Raw genomic sequence first — 15370 nt, forward strand, 5'->3', positions numbered from 1 at the left:
AATAGGGTCTTAAATAGGTTTAAATAGGTGCTGTGCATATCCGGTAGGGAGTTATTTAGGTGGCTTTCAAAGTTAGGCTGGGTTAGGGTCCTTAAGCACCAGTCCAGGAGCCAAGGGCCCACTTTCCGGATGGGACCACTTTCCGTACATGCCTTTGGCTCTGTTACGTAGGATAATAGAGGGATTACTGTATTTATATACAGTACATACATACACACACATATACAGTAAATGCCCGATTATCCTGCATTATAGAGCCAAAGGCCTGATGTACTGTATACTGTCAAAATGCCGGGTTATGTAGAAGTCCCCCGTAGGGGACTGAGAGAGTGAGGGGGGAGCTGGGAGGGTATGGAGGAGGGGTGGAAAGGGGGGAGAAGCAAAGCTGTGGGCAGGATTTTCACCCCTTGTCACAAGGCTGATGGGCGTTTTTACCTTTCATTTACTCATGGCTTGTGGTCTGTTAGACGCATGGTGGCCGTTCAGAAACACAGCTCCCAGTGACAAGGTGACTTCGGATGTTCGGTAAATATTCAGACGAACGTTGTCACCAAACATGTACTCATGGCTTGTGGTCTCTGTTCGATGCATGGTGGCAATTGGGAAAGACTTAGTCTGGTGGCTGCGTGACTTTGGACATTTGGTAGGGATGCGTATGGGTGTTTTGACACCGCTTGTGGGTTACAATCGTATTCCTTGGGTGCTGGAGGGTAGTTGGGAGTGATCAGACCAGCGTGCGACTTTGACCATTCAGCTCAGGGGCAGATGGACATTTTAGCTCTGGTTATGGGTTACAGCCTATTTTCCTGCTCACGGCCCGAGCCCAGCGACCATGATACCGAATGTTTGAACATGTTGGCTGACCGGCCTAAGTGCTCAAGGACTTTTACGTCCGGATAATAGCAAGTAAGTTCGGATAATGGTTTAATAGAGCCAAGGTCCAGTATCTGGATAATGAACACGTCCAGATCCTGCATGTCCTAATAAATGAGGGATTAGTGTATAATAATTAGTCTGGTGGATTCCTCATCTAGTGAATTCCAGTATATTGAACTCCATTATAGCGAATTTCGGCATATTGAACTCCATTATCTTGAGATTTTACTGTACAGTATATTGTACCATTTGATTACAGGTATACCTCGATATATGATACCCCTAGATGCGATACCCTGGCTTAACGATGGGGGAACATATACTACCATACCCCGCTGGACGATGGCTGCGCCCCAGTTCAACGATGGACCCTCCAAGGTCACATCCACAGGCGATAGGTAGAAATTTTGAATTGCGCTTTCCCTCATCCAGCTGAGCCCGCCTGCCTCCCAGGATGTGCAGAAACACATGCACAGCCCCCACAGCTATCGCTTACCCCGTGCTCACTCATATCATTCTTGCACTGGCCATCTCTGAGTGAGGAACTTTCTTACGCTCGCCCGTCCTGTATCGTGTTGCATCACCAGTGTCATGCAAACCACTATCATAGTGCATCATAACTGAGTATGAGCAGTGCTGTGAGTAGAGCAGTGATGGTAATCTTGTGTGGAGTGCAATTTTGTGTGATTTTTGGAGTAAATAAGTGTGCACATGTCTGGTAAGGGCGCTGCATGTGGTGGGGCTAGTGGTGGTGCTAATGGTGGTGCTAGTGGAGACCCTAGTTGCAGTGGTAAGCGGCTTGCTAGTGTTGGTGCTGGTGATATTCCCGTGAAGCGTGTTCGTAAAACTGTGTCTCTGGAAGTGAAACTAGATATAGTATTCTCAAGCGCCATGACAAAGGCAAGGGTTTATGTGCCATCGCCTCGGCTCTTCAACTGACCTAGTTGACTGTCTCCACCATTATCAAGAAAGGGGAGGCCATTCAGTCTGCCACTGGGGTGGTTGCAACCATATCCTCCTCCCGTATCACCCTCCAGAGAGAGCCTGTGATGGAGGAGCTGGAGCAGATGCTCTACATGTGGGTGGAGGACCAGAACAGGAGGAAGGCACTCATGAGTCAGGCGAACATTTGCGCCAAGGCTTCTTACTCTGGAAGGAAATTAAGATGAGGCGGGATCTTGATGATAGCAAGATATTTAAGGCTAGTCTTGGGTGGTTTGACCAGTTCAAGAGGTGCTTTAATCTGCACCATGTGAAGATGTATGGTGAGGCGGATACGGTAGCGGTGGACGTGTTTCCTGACGACCTGAAACGCATCATCGCGGAGGGTGGTTACAGTGCGAAGCAGGTGTTGAATTTTTATGAGATTGGGCTCTTTTGGAAGAGAATGTCCTCAAATACATTCCTTGCAACAGAGGAAAAGTCTGTGCCAGGGTTCAAGGCCTCGAAGGAGTGGCGTACACTGCTGCTGGGGGGCAACGCCGAGGGCGACCTCAAGTTGAAGCCGCTCCTTGTCTACCACTCCGAGAACTTCAGGGCTCTGGTAGGTTATGTGAAGGAAAATTTAGGAGTGATTAGAAAGTCTAACATGAAGGCCTGTCTGACTTGCGACACCTGTTCGTCCTATTTTCATTCCTACGTCTCTCATGTCCTCAAGAGGTATGCCTCCAGGGAGAATTTGGTGAACAGTTTTCTCGTGGTGGTAGACAACACTCCTAGCCACCCTTCCGCAGTGAAGGACTAAGCAAGCAACATTGAAGTGGTGTTTCTGCCCCCCCCCCCCAACACCATGTCATTGTTGCAACCCATGGACCAAGGGGTGATCGTGACGTTTAAGACGTATTACTTCCGCCACACTACACGGCAGTTGATGAGGGCCTGTGACAGCAATGACAAAACAACATTGCAAATGTTCTGGAAAGGGTACAGTATATGCCACACCATAGAGAACATCACTGCAGTTTGATGGGAATTTAGCTAGCCCACCATGAACGGTGTGTGGTGGAAGCTCTGGCCGGAGTGCGTACACTCCTTCACCGGCTTCCCGGAGGGCATGCAAGCTCCGCCAGTGCAGGTGTGCAGCAGAAAATTGTTGAACTGTTGCACAAGGCGGGCATCGGGAAGGTCAACGAGGAGGACATGGAGGAGGTCCTGAAAAGTCACAGGAAGGAGCTCAACAGTGAGGAGCTCCTCAGTATGGAGGTTCAGCGGACGCACCAGGAGGCATGGGAGGAGGAGGTTGTCCCTGAAGTTCAAGCCCTCAGAATGAACATTCTGAGGAAGGTGGTGACCAAGCTGGGCGAGATCATTGTGCTTATGTGCACACTACTCTTTCCTAGGACAAAGCATGGATGCAGCTTCTCAGCTGGAGTAGGGGATGAAGTTGTACAGGATGATACTGGAGGAAAAGGAGAGTGCAGTCAGGCAGACTACAATCACTGCCTTCTTCAGACAAGCCCCCACCACGCCAGTGACTCACAGAGGATCTCCCCAGCCCTCGACCAGTTGAGCACCTCCCCAGCCATCAGCCAACAAAGAAACACCCAGGATCTCCTCCTGCCGAGGACGTGCTTGGTCCCAAGTGCTGGACCTAACCTCCAGCTGATCCCCGTCTCTTACATCACCTGTGTCTCCACTGCGGCACTCCACCACTCCATCGCTGCCTTCCTCACCCCAGCCTCCATCTCCGACACCACTTCAGCCACTGCCTCTGTCTCCCATGCCACGACGTGAGCCACTGCATCTGCCTCCATTGCTACCTCATCAGTCATCGCGGCAGTCTCCCTTGCCACCTCGCTGGTCATCGCAGCTGTCTCCTTCGCCATCTCCTCTGTCATCGAATCGCACCCCATCCCCACCACCTGAGTCATCACATTGCACCCCATCGTCACCTCCAGAGCCAGTACATCAGTCTCCCGCTATGATCACCCACCTCACCAGGCTTCCCCTCCTCTCTGACCCTCCCCCGGAGATGGGATTTGAGGGGGAGAATTGAGTAGTAGGCAGCCCCACATGTCCCTTAGCCTCAGGGGGGATAGCAAGGATGATGACCAGGACCAGACATGGAGTTACAAGAAGTAAGTGGTGAGAGGTGTTTGTATTTTTTATGATTTTCAGATTGTATTTGTTGGTTTTAGTGAGTTATTTACAGGTGTTAAACATAGGTTAGCTTCTTTTACAGCTGTTAGGCCATTAAGATTGGCTTTAAACTTAATTTTGGCCTCATTTGGGTGGGTTTTGGACTTGGTTGGGAGGGAAACCAAAGGCTGAAAAACGCATCCCATTACGTGACATGTTAAATCTGCCCCGATATACAATACCCCACCTAACAATGGGTTTTTACCCAACCAGTTGCATTGTTAAACTGGGGTATACCTTTGTAGTGAGTGTATAATACAGGAAAATATTGCAATGGTACTGAAAATTGTTTAACCCTTACACCGCGGGCATGTTTCCCAATGTTTTGCGTGTCCCGCGGGGTTATTCAGGCTCCTTCAGACTCTCAAAAAATATTTGCCAAAAATCAGTTATTAGTCCTAGAATATTAAAATTACATATGCATATGGCACATACCTTCAGCTTTCTCCTGGGATGTTTGTTGAGCCTTCGTCGATTACCGTAGGACTTGTGGAGACCTCTGAAGTTGGGTAACGAAGTCTCCACTTTACACTTCCCGACAACCCGTAATATGATTACCACAGCCAGATATTAACACTATAAACACTACTCTATGATTATCAAGTAGTTTGGGATCCATACTCCAAATAAAAACACTGTGAAAGCAATGAAAATTACGAGTGCGTATGACCTTCCCATGCGCTAGTTCTCTGTTGGTATTCTGTCAATTATTATTCATAAAACCCCTCACACTTTATATTTCTATTACTATATAACACTTATATATATCTACAGTCTTTATCCATAAGTTTCCTTCAGTAGTATTAGTTTATTGTCACTGTTGGGATTCAATTTCTTTCAGTAAAATACGTAGCATTCACCTTCTCGTCCTGTATACTAGCATTGAGAGTGAATGTCACTTTCACCTTCACTCTCATAACTCATAGTATTCATACATGCTAGAGTGAAACTTTCACTTTCATTACTCCTAGGGTATATACTCGTATTCTTATAATACTAATTTACATTTCTATTTACGTTCTCTATTTTATTTACGTTATTTACATTTCTATTTTAATTACACTGTGTTATGCACTGTCACTTGAAGTAACTTATAAAACTATTTTCCACTGTTCACGTATATTTACATTCATTACCAGTACTTTCACTTGCTGTTTACACATTATTTACAATTCCACTTGCACTGTTTTACTCAATAGAAAGATCGTAGTCACTCTTTTATCAATTGTCAGCCCTATACCCCTTTCCACACGAGGTTTAGTAGGGGGTAAAGGTCACAGGGCCCTTTGCATGGGGGTGAAAAGTGCCTGAAATTAGCAGGAGCAAACAGACGTACCTTCATATTGGAAGATGAGAGTGAACTGATAAGGGTGGGCTGGGGTGGTGGCCTACCTAGAGAAATGCATTACTGCCAACGTTAGCCTCTTGACAGCAGCTAATATATAGCAGTGAAATGATTGGCAGGAAATTTAGACAATACATTATAAATTAGGTAGTTCCAGGTGAATGTAAATATCACTTAGGCTTCTCCCTTCCCTCCTTATATGTATATTTATTACGAAAATAGATTATACGGCATATTTCAAGGGGAAATAAACAGCGAAAATTAGTGAACGAGTGCACGTGAGGTGTTGTCAGGTGATAATTAGCCAATTCCAGGTGTATGGCACTATCACTTACCTTATTTCTTTTTTGTATATATTATTTGGTATAAGAATTGGGGATAGGGCTTCTTTCAATGGATGAAATCAGTGAAAAATTCCAGGGAAGATTTACTTAGCGTAGCACGGCCAGGCAGGCGAGAGGATAGGGTAATGGAGGGGGGTAGGGAGGGGAGTCAAGAACGGGGAGAAATGGCTAAATTGTCAACAATGGATGGGAGTACAGATGAGATTAGGAGTGCTGACTAGTGTTGGACATTGGCAGTACTGATAGATGATACAAGCCACCACTTGAAAGCCTGGGTGAATTCAAAATAACACAGAATTACAAAAGTGACGCCCCGTGGTATGATCCCTTGCTCCCAAGCGTCACGAAAGTGACGCCCCGCGGTTAAGGGGTTAAAAACCGTTGATGCAATCCGGACTAATGTCTGATATATCGGAAAAAGGATGGGATAGCAGGGGGAAGTCCATATGTCACTTTTATCATTATTTCGCTTTTTTTTTTAATGGCTCGGACTCCAATTAGTCTGTTATAGTGAGGTATTACTATATTGCATTTCTGAAATGGCGGGGGACAGGGTGACATGGAGACGATTTGTTTGTGGCCACTTCTTACAGGATTCAGGCATCTGGCAAGTGATGGGTAGATAGCATTTCTGAAAATGACCATATGTTTATTGTTTAGTGCAAAATATTTTTAAAGTACTGCGGTTTCATTGAGACATTTTCTGGTAAGCTTGATGATAAGACATACTGGCTATTAACAGAGAGAGAGAGAGAGAGAGAGAGACTAACTGATATTTCTGCTTCTTTCAATGGTAATTGGACTTTTTATCTGAAATGGAAATAGTACATTACCAATACAGCACCAGCAGCTGAATAGTTTTATCTAGTAGGTACAAATTCCAAACTGTAGGTTGTGGACTGTATTGTGTGCTATCAGATTTATATGTACCAGTACTAACCTATGACCATTATTTTCAGACAGTTATCAAACATGAAGCCAGCTGATGCAGTGATGTACCCAGTGAAAGGTAAAATACATACTGAAACTGCAAATTAATATTGATGTCTGAAAGAAGATGTGGCTAGCCAGTATGCTTTCAAAAGTTAAAGAGTACGGTAGCTAAAGCTGTTAATTGTTCCTTGATTTTCTTGTTTCCTGTTTCATTTGATTTGGTATGAGAAAAAAAATGGCCATCTTGCATAATACAGTAAAAGTCCTGTCTTTCGGCAACCAATGTGTCGGAAAATCCGAATTTACGGCAGTTTTAAGACATAGTCCCGTTCCAAGTGTTTTCTGACTTTTCAGCACATTTTCCGACAGATATTGGTACGTGACAGTTTGGAAAAGGGCGCTGTGTTTGTCACCCATCTTATGTAGTGATGTCACAGACTTTACTCCTCCCATAAGGCTCACTGGCTAGCTACCAATGCTCTTGGGTGAGATGGTATGAATGGTGTGTGTGAGTCTGTGTGACATCACAGACTTTACCCCTCCCATAAGGCTTGCTGGCTAGCTACCAGCACTCTTGAGTGAGACAGTATGAGTGGTGTATACAAGTCTATTGTGCATTTGGCTGTGACCTATTCCTGTGAACGGTCTCTTTCGAAATTGTGGTGAACTCGTGGTGAACTTTGTCTTGGCTTTACTCTGTTTTTCGGGTGCTTAGTGTTGGAAAATGGCTTCAACAAAAGGACAGCTTTCTTCTGGGATGAAGAACCACACATTTAAGTTGCTTCCTATTTCACAAACTGTTTTCGTTTTTAAAGGCTCCAACATGCTTGCATGTGTCGGCCTTGGTCACCTAATGGCGGGTCTCCACGCTGCACGATCCATTGCAGCCTCCCTGTTCAGTCTCTTAACCCTAAGGTCACACTTAATGACCTCGTCCCATGTCTTTCTCGGTCTACCCCTCATAACTCCACCCCTAATATTAACACTTCTCACCTTCTTCACTCAATTATCATCCCCCATCCTCTCCACATGTCCAAACCACCTCAGTCTACCTCTCCTCATCACAACACCAATACATTCCAGTCCCATCCTACCTCTCAATTCTTCCATTGTAAACCCAGCCCCTCCAGGCCTTGGACGCAGGGACGCACTGCACATCCACCTAATCATTGTCGTTTCTGTACGTCTGAGCCGGCGAATATCTTCCTCCTTCACTGTCCAGGTCTCACTGCCATACAGCATTACACTCCTAACACATGCTGCATACAAAGACCCCTTAGCACATAGAGAGAGCCCTCTCAATGTCAGGAGAGGCAAGAGCTCCTTGAACTTCTTCCAACCACTTCTCACCCTAGCCACAGAGCTAGCTCCAGCCCCACCTCCAGCACACAACATGTCTCCCAAATAACAAAACTCTTCCACACACTCAAGAGATTCACCAGCAAGTTCAATCCTTTCACGTCTGACAATCTCCACCTGCTCACCCCGGCACGCCGTACACATAAAATCAGCATTATCTCGCAGTCTACCTCTGATACCACTACATCTCTTATGCACCCATTTATCACACACACCGCACAAGATGGAATTACTTCCCACGCTTTTGTGGCAAACTGCACGTGGCCACTCTCCCTCGTCTTTGACAGTACCGCCACCAACCCTAGATATCATCACTTTTGTTTTATCTGCATTTACCCTTAAACCCTTTTGCCCCATACCATCTCTCCACTTCTTAAACCTTTCCTAGAATTATTGAAAAAATTTGAAGCTGGTGTTGCAAGAAAGAAATTAATGAAGAGTACAACATGAGCTCTTCCATGATTTATGATATAAAGTAACAAAAGTGTGACCTATACAAGTTTGAGTCCAAAGGTTTGAGTAGTTCATTGATCAAACGAAAAGTCATGAAAAAGCCTAAGTTGATTGAGCTTGACGAAGTGTTATACAAGTGGTTTGTGGTGCAGTGCATAGAAGGGAAACCTGTGTCAGGCCCAGTGATAACAGAGAAGGCCAAGATGTTTTATGAGAAAATGAAAATAACTGAACCATGTGCCTTCTCAGATGGTTGGCATAGAAATTTTAAGCAACTGCATGGCGTTTCATCTCATTAACTCTCCTCCTCTTACTGACTTCTTCAACCTCCGTCTCTTCGTCGCACTGTTGCATCTTTATCTCTTTCCTATCGCTACTTCAATGGTCACTGCTTCACTGCTCCTCTGAACTGTCTGCATGCATTCCTTCACCTGTATGACAAGTGAAGGAATGCAGCAAACTCTTATCCCTTTTCTGTCCAACTCTCTAATGCAAGAGTTAACCGTTACTCCCAGTCCTTCATTTATGCAACAGGTCAGCTCTGGAACTGTCTCCCTCTGTCTGTGTTTCCTGGTTCCTATGATCTCCAGTCTTTAAAACGCAGTGTATCCAGGCATCTTGAAATGATCGGATCTTGAATTTCGCTCTCCCTTGTATTTTGTTTTTCTCTTGGAAGGAACAGTGATTGTGGGCTCACGGCCTTTGGTTCCTTCTTCTTGGCATAAAAAAAAAAAAATCAGGCAATTGGATGTTAGCTGTGGAGCCCAGTCTGCTGATGCTAATGCTGCTGAACGCTACAGCCAAAAATTTTCTGAGCTAATAAGAGAGCATGGATTACTGCCGTGCCAAATTTATAATGCAGACGAGACCGGCCTATTTTTCAAGGGTATGCCAGAGAGAACTTTGGCTAGGGCTGGTGAAAAGGCTGTAAAGGGCTTCAGACGTAACTAGGAGTGCCTAACAGTGTTGATGTGTGCAGGTGCTTCAGGTGCACACAGGTTAACCCCTTAAGACCGCAATTGTTTCAGTCAGGGTACCTCTCACAACTTCAATTCGGGGATGTTTTGGCAACTTTCACCAAGGGCAAATTGACTGTGTTCTAGCTAAAGAGGAAGAATTTACATACCTGACAATGCAATCCGTACCCCTGTAGGCCTAATGGTTACCGCACAATCGCGCGTCAAAGTTAAAAAAAAGTTTATGATAGTTACCCCTCGAAAACAATTGAAAACATGATAATTTTGATAACTACCTATTTTTCTTATTGAAACAGGTCATTTCAAAAAGTTTTGTCACACCAACCATGAAAACAGGTGTATGTAGGTGTGGGGAGATTACTAGACTGTGGGGAGATAAAGTAGGCTGTGGAGAGAAGGCCTATAAGTACGGGGGTTAGAAATAACCAGCTTTTCGCATGTAAAGAAAGCACTTCATTGTGTTCTGTAACATCTACCATGAAAACAGGTGTGCATGTAGGTGTGGGGAGATAACTAGTGTGGGGAGTAGGCCTACAAGGCCTTGGTGGTACTTGAGGAGAAAAATTTTGGCAACAACCAAATTCTCTTGTGGAAACCCTGTATTTGAATGGGATTTGTCATACCAGCCATAAAAACAGGTATGTAGGTGTGGGGAGATAAAACAGGTGTGGGGAGTAGCCCTACAAGGCCTCATAGTCATTACAAAACTAACACAGATGCATATGAATGTTTATAACCATCAAGGACATCAAAATAAAGTTGAATAATGCAATAAATGCATGCACAAGAAAGGAAAAAAAAAAGTAATAATTTGTTTCCTATTTCTCTTTCTACTGTCCCAACTATTCGTTACCCATTTATCACACCATTACAGTTATCACATTATCAATACACTTCATCACACTTATCATTACAGTTTTGGCAACAACCAGATTCTCTTGTGGAAACTCTCCATTTCGTTGGAATTTATCACACCAGCCATGAAAACAAGTGTGTTTGTATGTGTAGGGAGATGAAACAGGTGCGGTGAGTACTCCTACAAGGCCTCATAGTCTTTCGAAAACTAACACAAACGGACACTACTCAGAGGTGCAAACAGACACTACTCAGAGGTGCAAATCTGGGCAGGTAGGGAGAATGAAAAAAAATAAACAAATAAATAAATAAATAAGATGCGTCGTATGTGGTATAACATACAGCATTTTCCAACTACATACACACAGAAACTGGTAGGTACTAAGTGAGAAATGAACAGAGTGAGGTGTAAGAATTTGGGAAGAAGTAGAAATAACAGTAATCCCTCCAATATCCGACGTAATAGAGCCATAGGCATGTCCGGATAGTGGTCTTGTCAGGATATTGGGCCCCAGCCTTCTAGACTTGTACTTATGGGCCCTTACTCAGAAAAACACCTATACTACTCCCTCTGGACATGCATAGCACCTATTTAAGACCCAAATCACACCAATAAGGGACATAAAAGACTGAAATAAATGCAAAAGAAGCATAAAATGAGGTTTTTGAGGTAGGTTCATACAATATTAAACATTCTGGGTACTTACAAGTCCCTGGCTCCTGGACTGGTAGTTATGGACCCTAACCTAGCCTAACTCAGAAAAACACGTATACAACTCCCTCTGGACATGCATAGCACCTATTTAACCCCTAAAACGTGGGGCGTCGCGTTTGCGACGCTCGCCGAAAAGGACATAACGGCGGATCGTCGCATTTGCGATTCGAGTTAATTTTGAATAAACACGGGCAAGGATGTTCCAGCTGGTATTGTCTATCAGTACCACCACCCTTTAGCTACAATTAGCATACTTTACCTTTGTACTACTGACCTCCGTTGTTGCCAAGTAATGCGTTTTTCCCCCCTCCCCCCCCACCACGGCCCGGCGAGCCTGGCTGTGATACATGGCAGCGCTCTGACTGCTCAGAACTATAAATCTGCGCTCTCCTCTCACAAGCAGTTTATGCTAATAGGAAACGCTTGTTTCCCCAGTTGTCACACTAGCTTTTTTTCGCACGGTTTGCCCCTGTTTAGCGTCAGTTTACCGGAGGCTTTCAAAGTGACATTATGGCGAGTTCTAGCTCTTCCGAGTCAGTGCGAGCGGCCGACAGGAACGAGAATAAAGTGACGGGCGTAAGACAGAATAAAAAGCGCGCTGCGGTGATCTTTTGGGAAGTAATATGATTGAAAATAATGTAGTATATGTGTTTTTAGCTGTGAAAATGGAAATGTTTGTTGAGTGACATGAAGACCGCCGCCGCGCTGCATGTCGGCTGTACGCTTCGTTGATTTTAGCCTTATTTTCAGTGCTTATTGTACAAATACGGATTCCAAACTACCTGTATGTTGTCGTATAAAGTTTACTGTGACAGAATGAGGCTGTGGTAGAGGGGAAACTGGGTTGCTGGAGGTGTGAAAGTGAAGATTTTGTTACCCAACTTTGCAAGTCTCCACAAGTCCTTGGGTAGTCCATGAAGGCTCAACACCAGTCTCTGGAGAAAGCTGAATGTAAGTACTATCTGCCATACCAAGTATAATGTTCTAGGGCTAATCTCTGATTTTTGGCTAATATTTTCCTACAGGTACTCAGACTGCGATACAATGCCGCCACCCGGGGTGGGGTCGGCTGTCCATTGGCCGCGCATTAGGGGTTAAGACCCAAATCACACCAATAAGGGACACAAAAGACTGAAATAAATGCAAAAGAACCATAAAATGAGGTTTTTGAGGTAGGTTCATACAATATTAAACATTCTGGGTACTTACAAGTCCCTGGCTCCTGGACTGATAGTTATGGACCCTAACCTAGCCTAACTCAGAAAAACACCTCCCTACTGCACATGTATAGCACCTAAGACACAGCATATTCACACCAATAAGGGATATAAAAGAGTGAAATTAGGTGTTTGAGGTAAGTATAGTATGGAAAATACAGTAGAGTACAGTATGAAACATTCTGCTTACTTACAGCAAGTCCATGGCCATCTTGATGAATAACCGCCTCCTCTCAGACTCTGACAGTAAGAAGAATTTCCTGAAGCACTTGCAGTACACTGTTCATGAAGTCTTGCACTGAACTTAGTCATTCGCACTCAGAAGTTCATTCTCTTCACAGTGCGCACTCTTGTCTTACTTGCGCTCCATTGTACCTTAATGAAATAAGTGTTGCACTCTGCACTTTAAAGTCTTTCCACTCTTAAAACCATTTTCTAAACCAAAAACACTCAAGTTAATTTATGTTACAGTTACAGTCCATTAAATTTTTGTCTTTTCACTCACAACTCAAAATCCTTAACACAGTGCACTGTTTTTTTCACTGCACAATACTGTAAATTCCCGTGTGGTCTAGTGGAGAAGTTCTTGGCGTCTAATCACTGTCAGAGTCTGAGAGTAGCACAGGGAGGTGACCTAGGGGTGCGTTGCGGGTCGTGGTGATGGTGTACCCGCTGCAGACGACTCTGAAGACAGATGCAAACTCACGTCGAGCGGTGACTCCACCGTGGCTGATGTGCTGGGCTGTGGTTCGGAGCATGAGGGCCTGTCTTGGGGAGGCAATGGAGTGGAGCCAGGGCTGGGCACAGCGGGGGTCACGGACCTGAAAAAGCTGTCAATCGTTGATTGACCCAAGGTTCGACGATTCTGACGATTTATGATGTGCTGCCTGAAAGCACGCACTTCCTCCACAAGTCCCAAGGGCCCCATCTCCCTGTCACAGTCCGGGTGTTCCAGGTAGTCGAGAACGAACTCTAGGTGTTCCCGGAGTGCGTTCAGCTTGGGGATGGCTGGAGTTGTGTCATGCTGAGAGGAGTCCGCATCATCATCGCCGTCCTCATCGGAATACAGTATTCAAGCTGGGTACTGACACCTGCAACTGAAGATGCGATCTCGATATCAGACAGGGTCTGATACCCAGGATCGCCCTCGTCGTCATCCAACCACTCACGCACTTCGTCCACATCGACATCGTCGCCGTGCGTATGTAGACGTGCATGGAAGTCATCCACGTCAAAACCTAGGAAATCGTACTCCACATCCATTCCAAGAAGCAGACGAGACCAACCATTTTCTAGAGTCTTGACAGGGATTTCCTTCCATGCACTGGCCCAGTTGTAAATGGCAGACTTGATGTTGTAGCGGTGAAGGTTTTCCAAAGTCCGCTGGCCTCGCATGTCCCGTCCCTCCCTGCGCTCGTCCTCGTCCTTGAGAACAACCATCACCTCGTCCAGGAACTTGCGGCGGTATAGGCGCTTCGTTGCCACGATCACTCCTTGGTCCATTGGTTGGATGAGAACAGTAGTATTAGGTGGCAGAAACATGCACCTAATGCGGCCATTCTCAGCCACAAAGTCCTTGTCGCACGGGTGGGCAGGTGCATTGTTGAGGAGAAGGAGGGCCTTTACCTGGTCGTGTGGGATTCCCAGTTTCTCCGTCTGGTAATGTATGACCTCCTTGACGAAATGGCAGTGGAACCAGTCTTTGAAGATGTGGGCTGTGAACCATGCCTTCAGAGAATGGTACCAGACGACAGGAAGGACATCCATCACCCCACGAAGACACCGAGGCTGCTTTGCACGGCCAACAATAACGGGCTTAAGCCGGTGCATGCTGTTAGCATTGGCACAACACAAAGCAGATATCCGTTGCTTGGAGAGCTTGCGGCCAGGTACACGCTTCTCCGTCTCCTCGGCTAGAGTGTTCGTTGGCAAAGAGCGATAGAATAAACCAGTTTCGTCAGCGTTGTAGACTTGACCGAGAGTGAGGCCGTCCCTGTCGATCAAGCCCTTCACCTTGTGCAGAAACTCGTCGACTCCATCCTCGTTAGCGTCCAAAGCTTCGCCATGAGACTTACGGTTGGTAAGGCCAGGCCGTAACTTGAACGCTAAGAGCCAACCCTCAGATGCCTTGAAGTCTAGGACATCGTGAAGCCTGGCGAACTTCTCAGCAGCAGCCTTCAGCTCCGTACCACGTACCATCACACCAGCAGCACGTTGCTGTCGATACCAAATCAACGTGGAGCGGTTGACTTCAGCAAACTTGGGAGTAAACATCACCTTCCTCTCCACGTTGCATTTGCTTCTCGACGAGAAGTCAGCCGTGTACTGCATGAGTTTGTCTCAGGATCTCTTAATATCAAACAAAGTAGATCGGGCCAGGTTAAACTCGTGGAGGATGCATGAAGAAGACCATCCCGCATCTACATTCTCCAATATCTCCCGTTTCTTCTCCAGAGTCAACACCACTCTCTTCCTCTTCTCAGGCGGCGGGGCCATCATCACACACACGAAGGAGAGGCACGAGAGCAACAGGAGTGCCTGCAGCAGGTAAGGAACCACCACAAAAGCGAGCACGTGGGCAGCCATGATGACGAGCGTGCACTCGCGGCGAGAGACAGGCGGAAAGTGGGGAGGATGCAGGGGCGCTCTATCGGACGTTGGAGGAATGACGCGCCACAACAAAGCTGTCCCGTGCCGCGCGCGGCAAGTTCAAATTATGGGTTCAAATCGGATGTTAGCGGGATTACTGTACACTAAAAAGACAAATGCTGCTATGATTACCACACATTTCATTTTCCCCTTTTCCCTTGTACAAGGGAATAATTATACAGTACATCCCCCTAGTATGCGCCTATATGGGCAGCAGAGGACGTTGCGTACTAAGAATTCGCGTACTGTGAATACATAAACTTATGGGAAAAATTACATATGGGCAACCCTTGAGATGCCTTTCAGACCTAAGTATTGTACCATACAGGGAAACTATCTAAGACATATTGCCTAAGATAAAGTAAACCAGCATGATTATGGCTTTACTAGATAAATCAAGAAGGATGTAGCTAAACTAGACCAACAAGAATATGGCCGCTCACCTTTACCCAAGTTTACAATAGGCGTGATGGAGGTAAGAAGAGGATCCGAGGCAGGATGAGGCACCT

The 15370-nt window shown here is 45.7% G+C and overlaps 1 protein-coding gene across 1 annotated transcript in view; it reads left to right on the forward strand.

The window, feature by feature from the left end:
- The first annotated feature begins 6681 nt into the window (after positions 1–6681).
- Positions 6682–15370, forward strand: part of LOC145400089 (uncharacterized) — a 212063-nt gene continuing 203374 nt past the window's right edge. The window contains exon 1 of the mRNA XM_080272593.1: positions 6682–6712. Coding sequence (XP_080128719.1) covers positions 6697–6712 — 16 coding nt within the window. The 5' untranslated portion in view covers positions 6682–6696. The remainder of the gene's footprint in view (positions 6713–15370) is intronic.

This window comes from Coenobita brevimanus, chromosome 51 (assembly GCF_032717465.1).
Source record: "Coenobita brevimanus isolate Jiangsu-jjx chromosome 51, ASM3271746v2, whole genome shotgun sequence".
Classification (NCBI taxonomy): domain Eukaryota; kingdom Metazoa; phylum Arthropoda; class Malacostraca; order Decapoda; family Coenobitidae; genus Coenobita; species Coenobita brevimanus.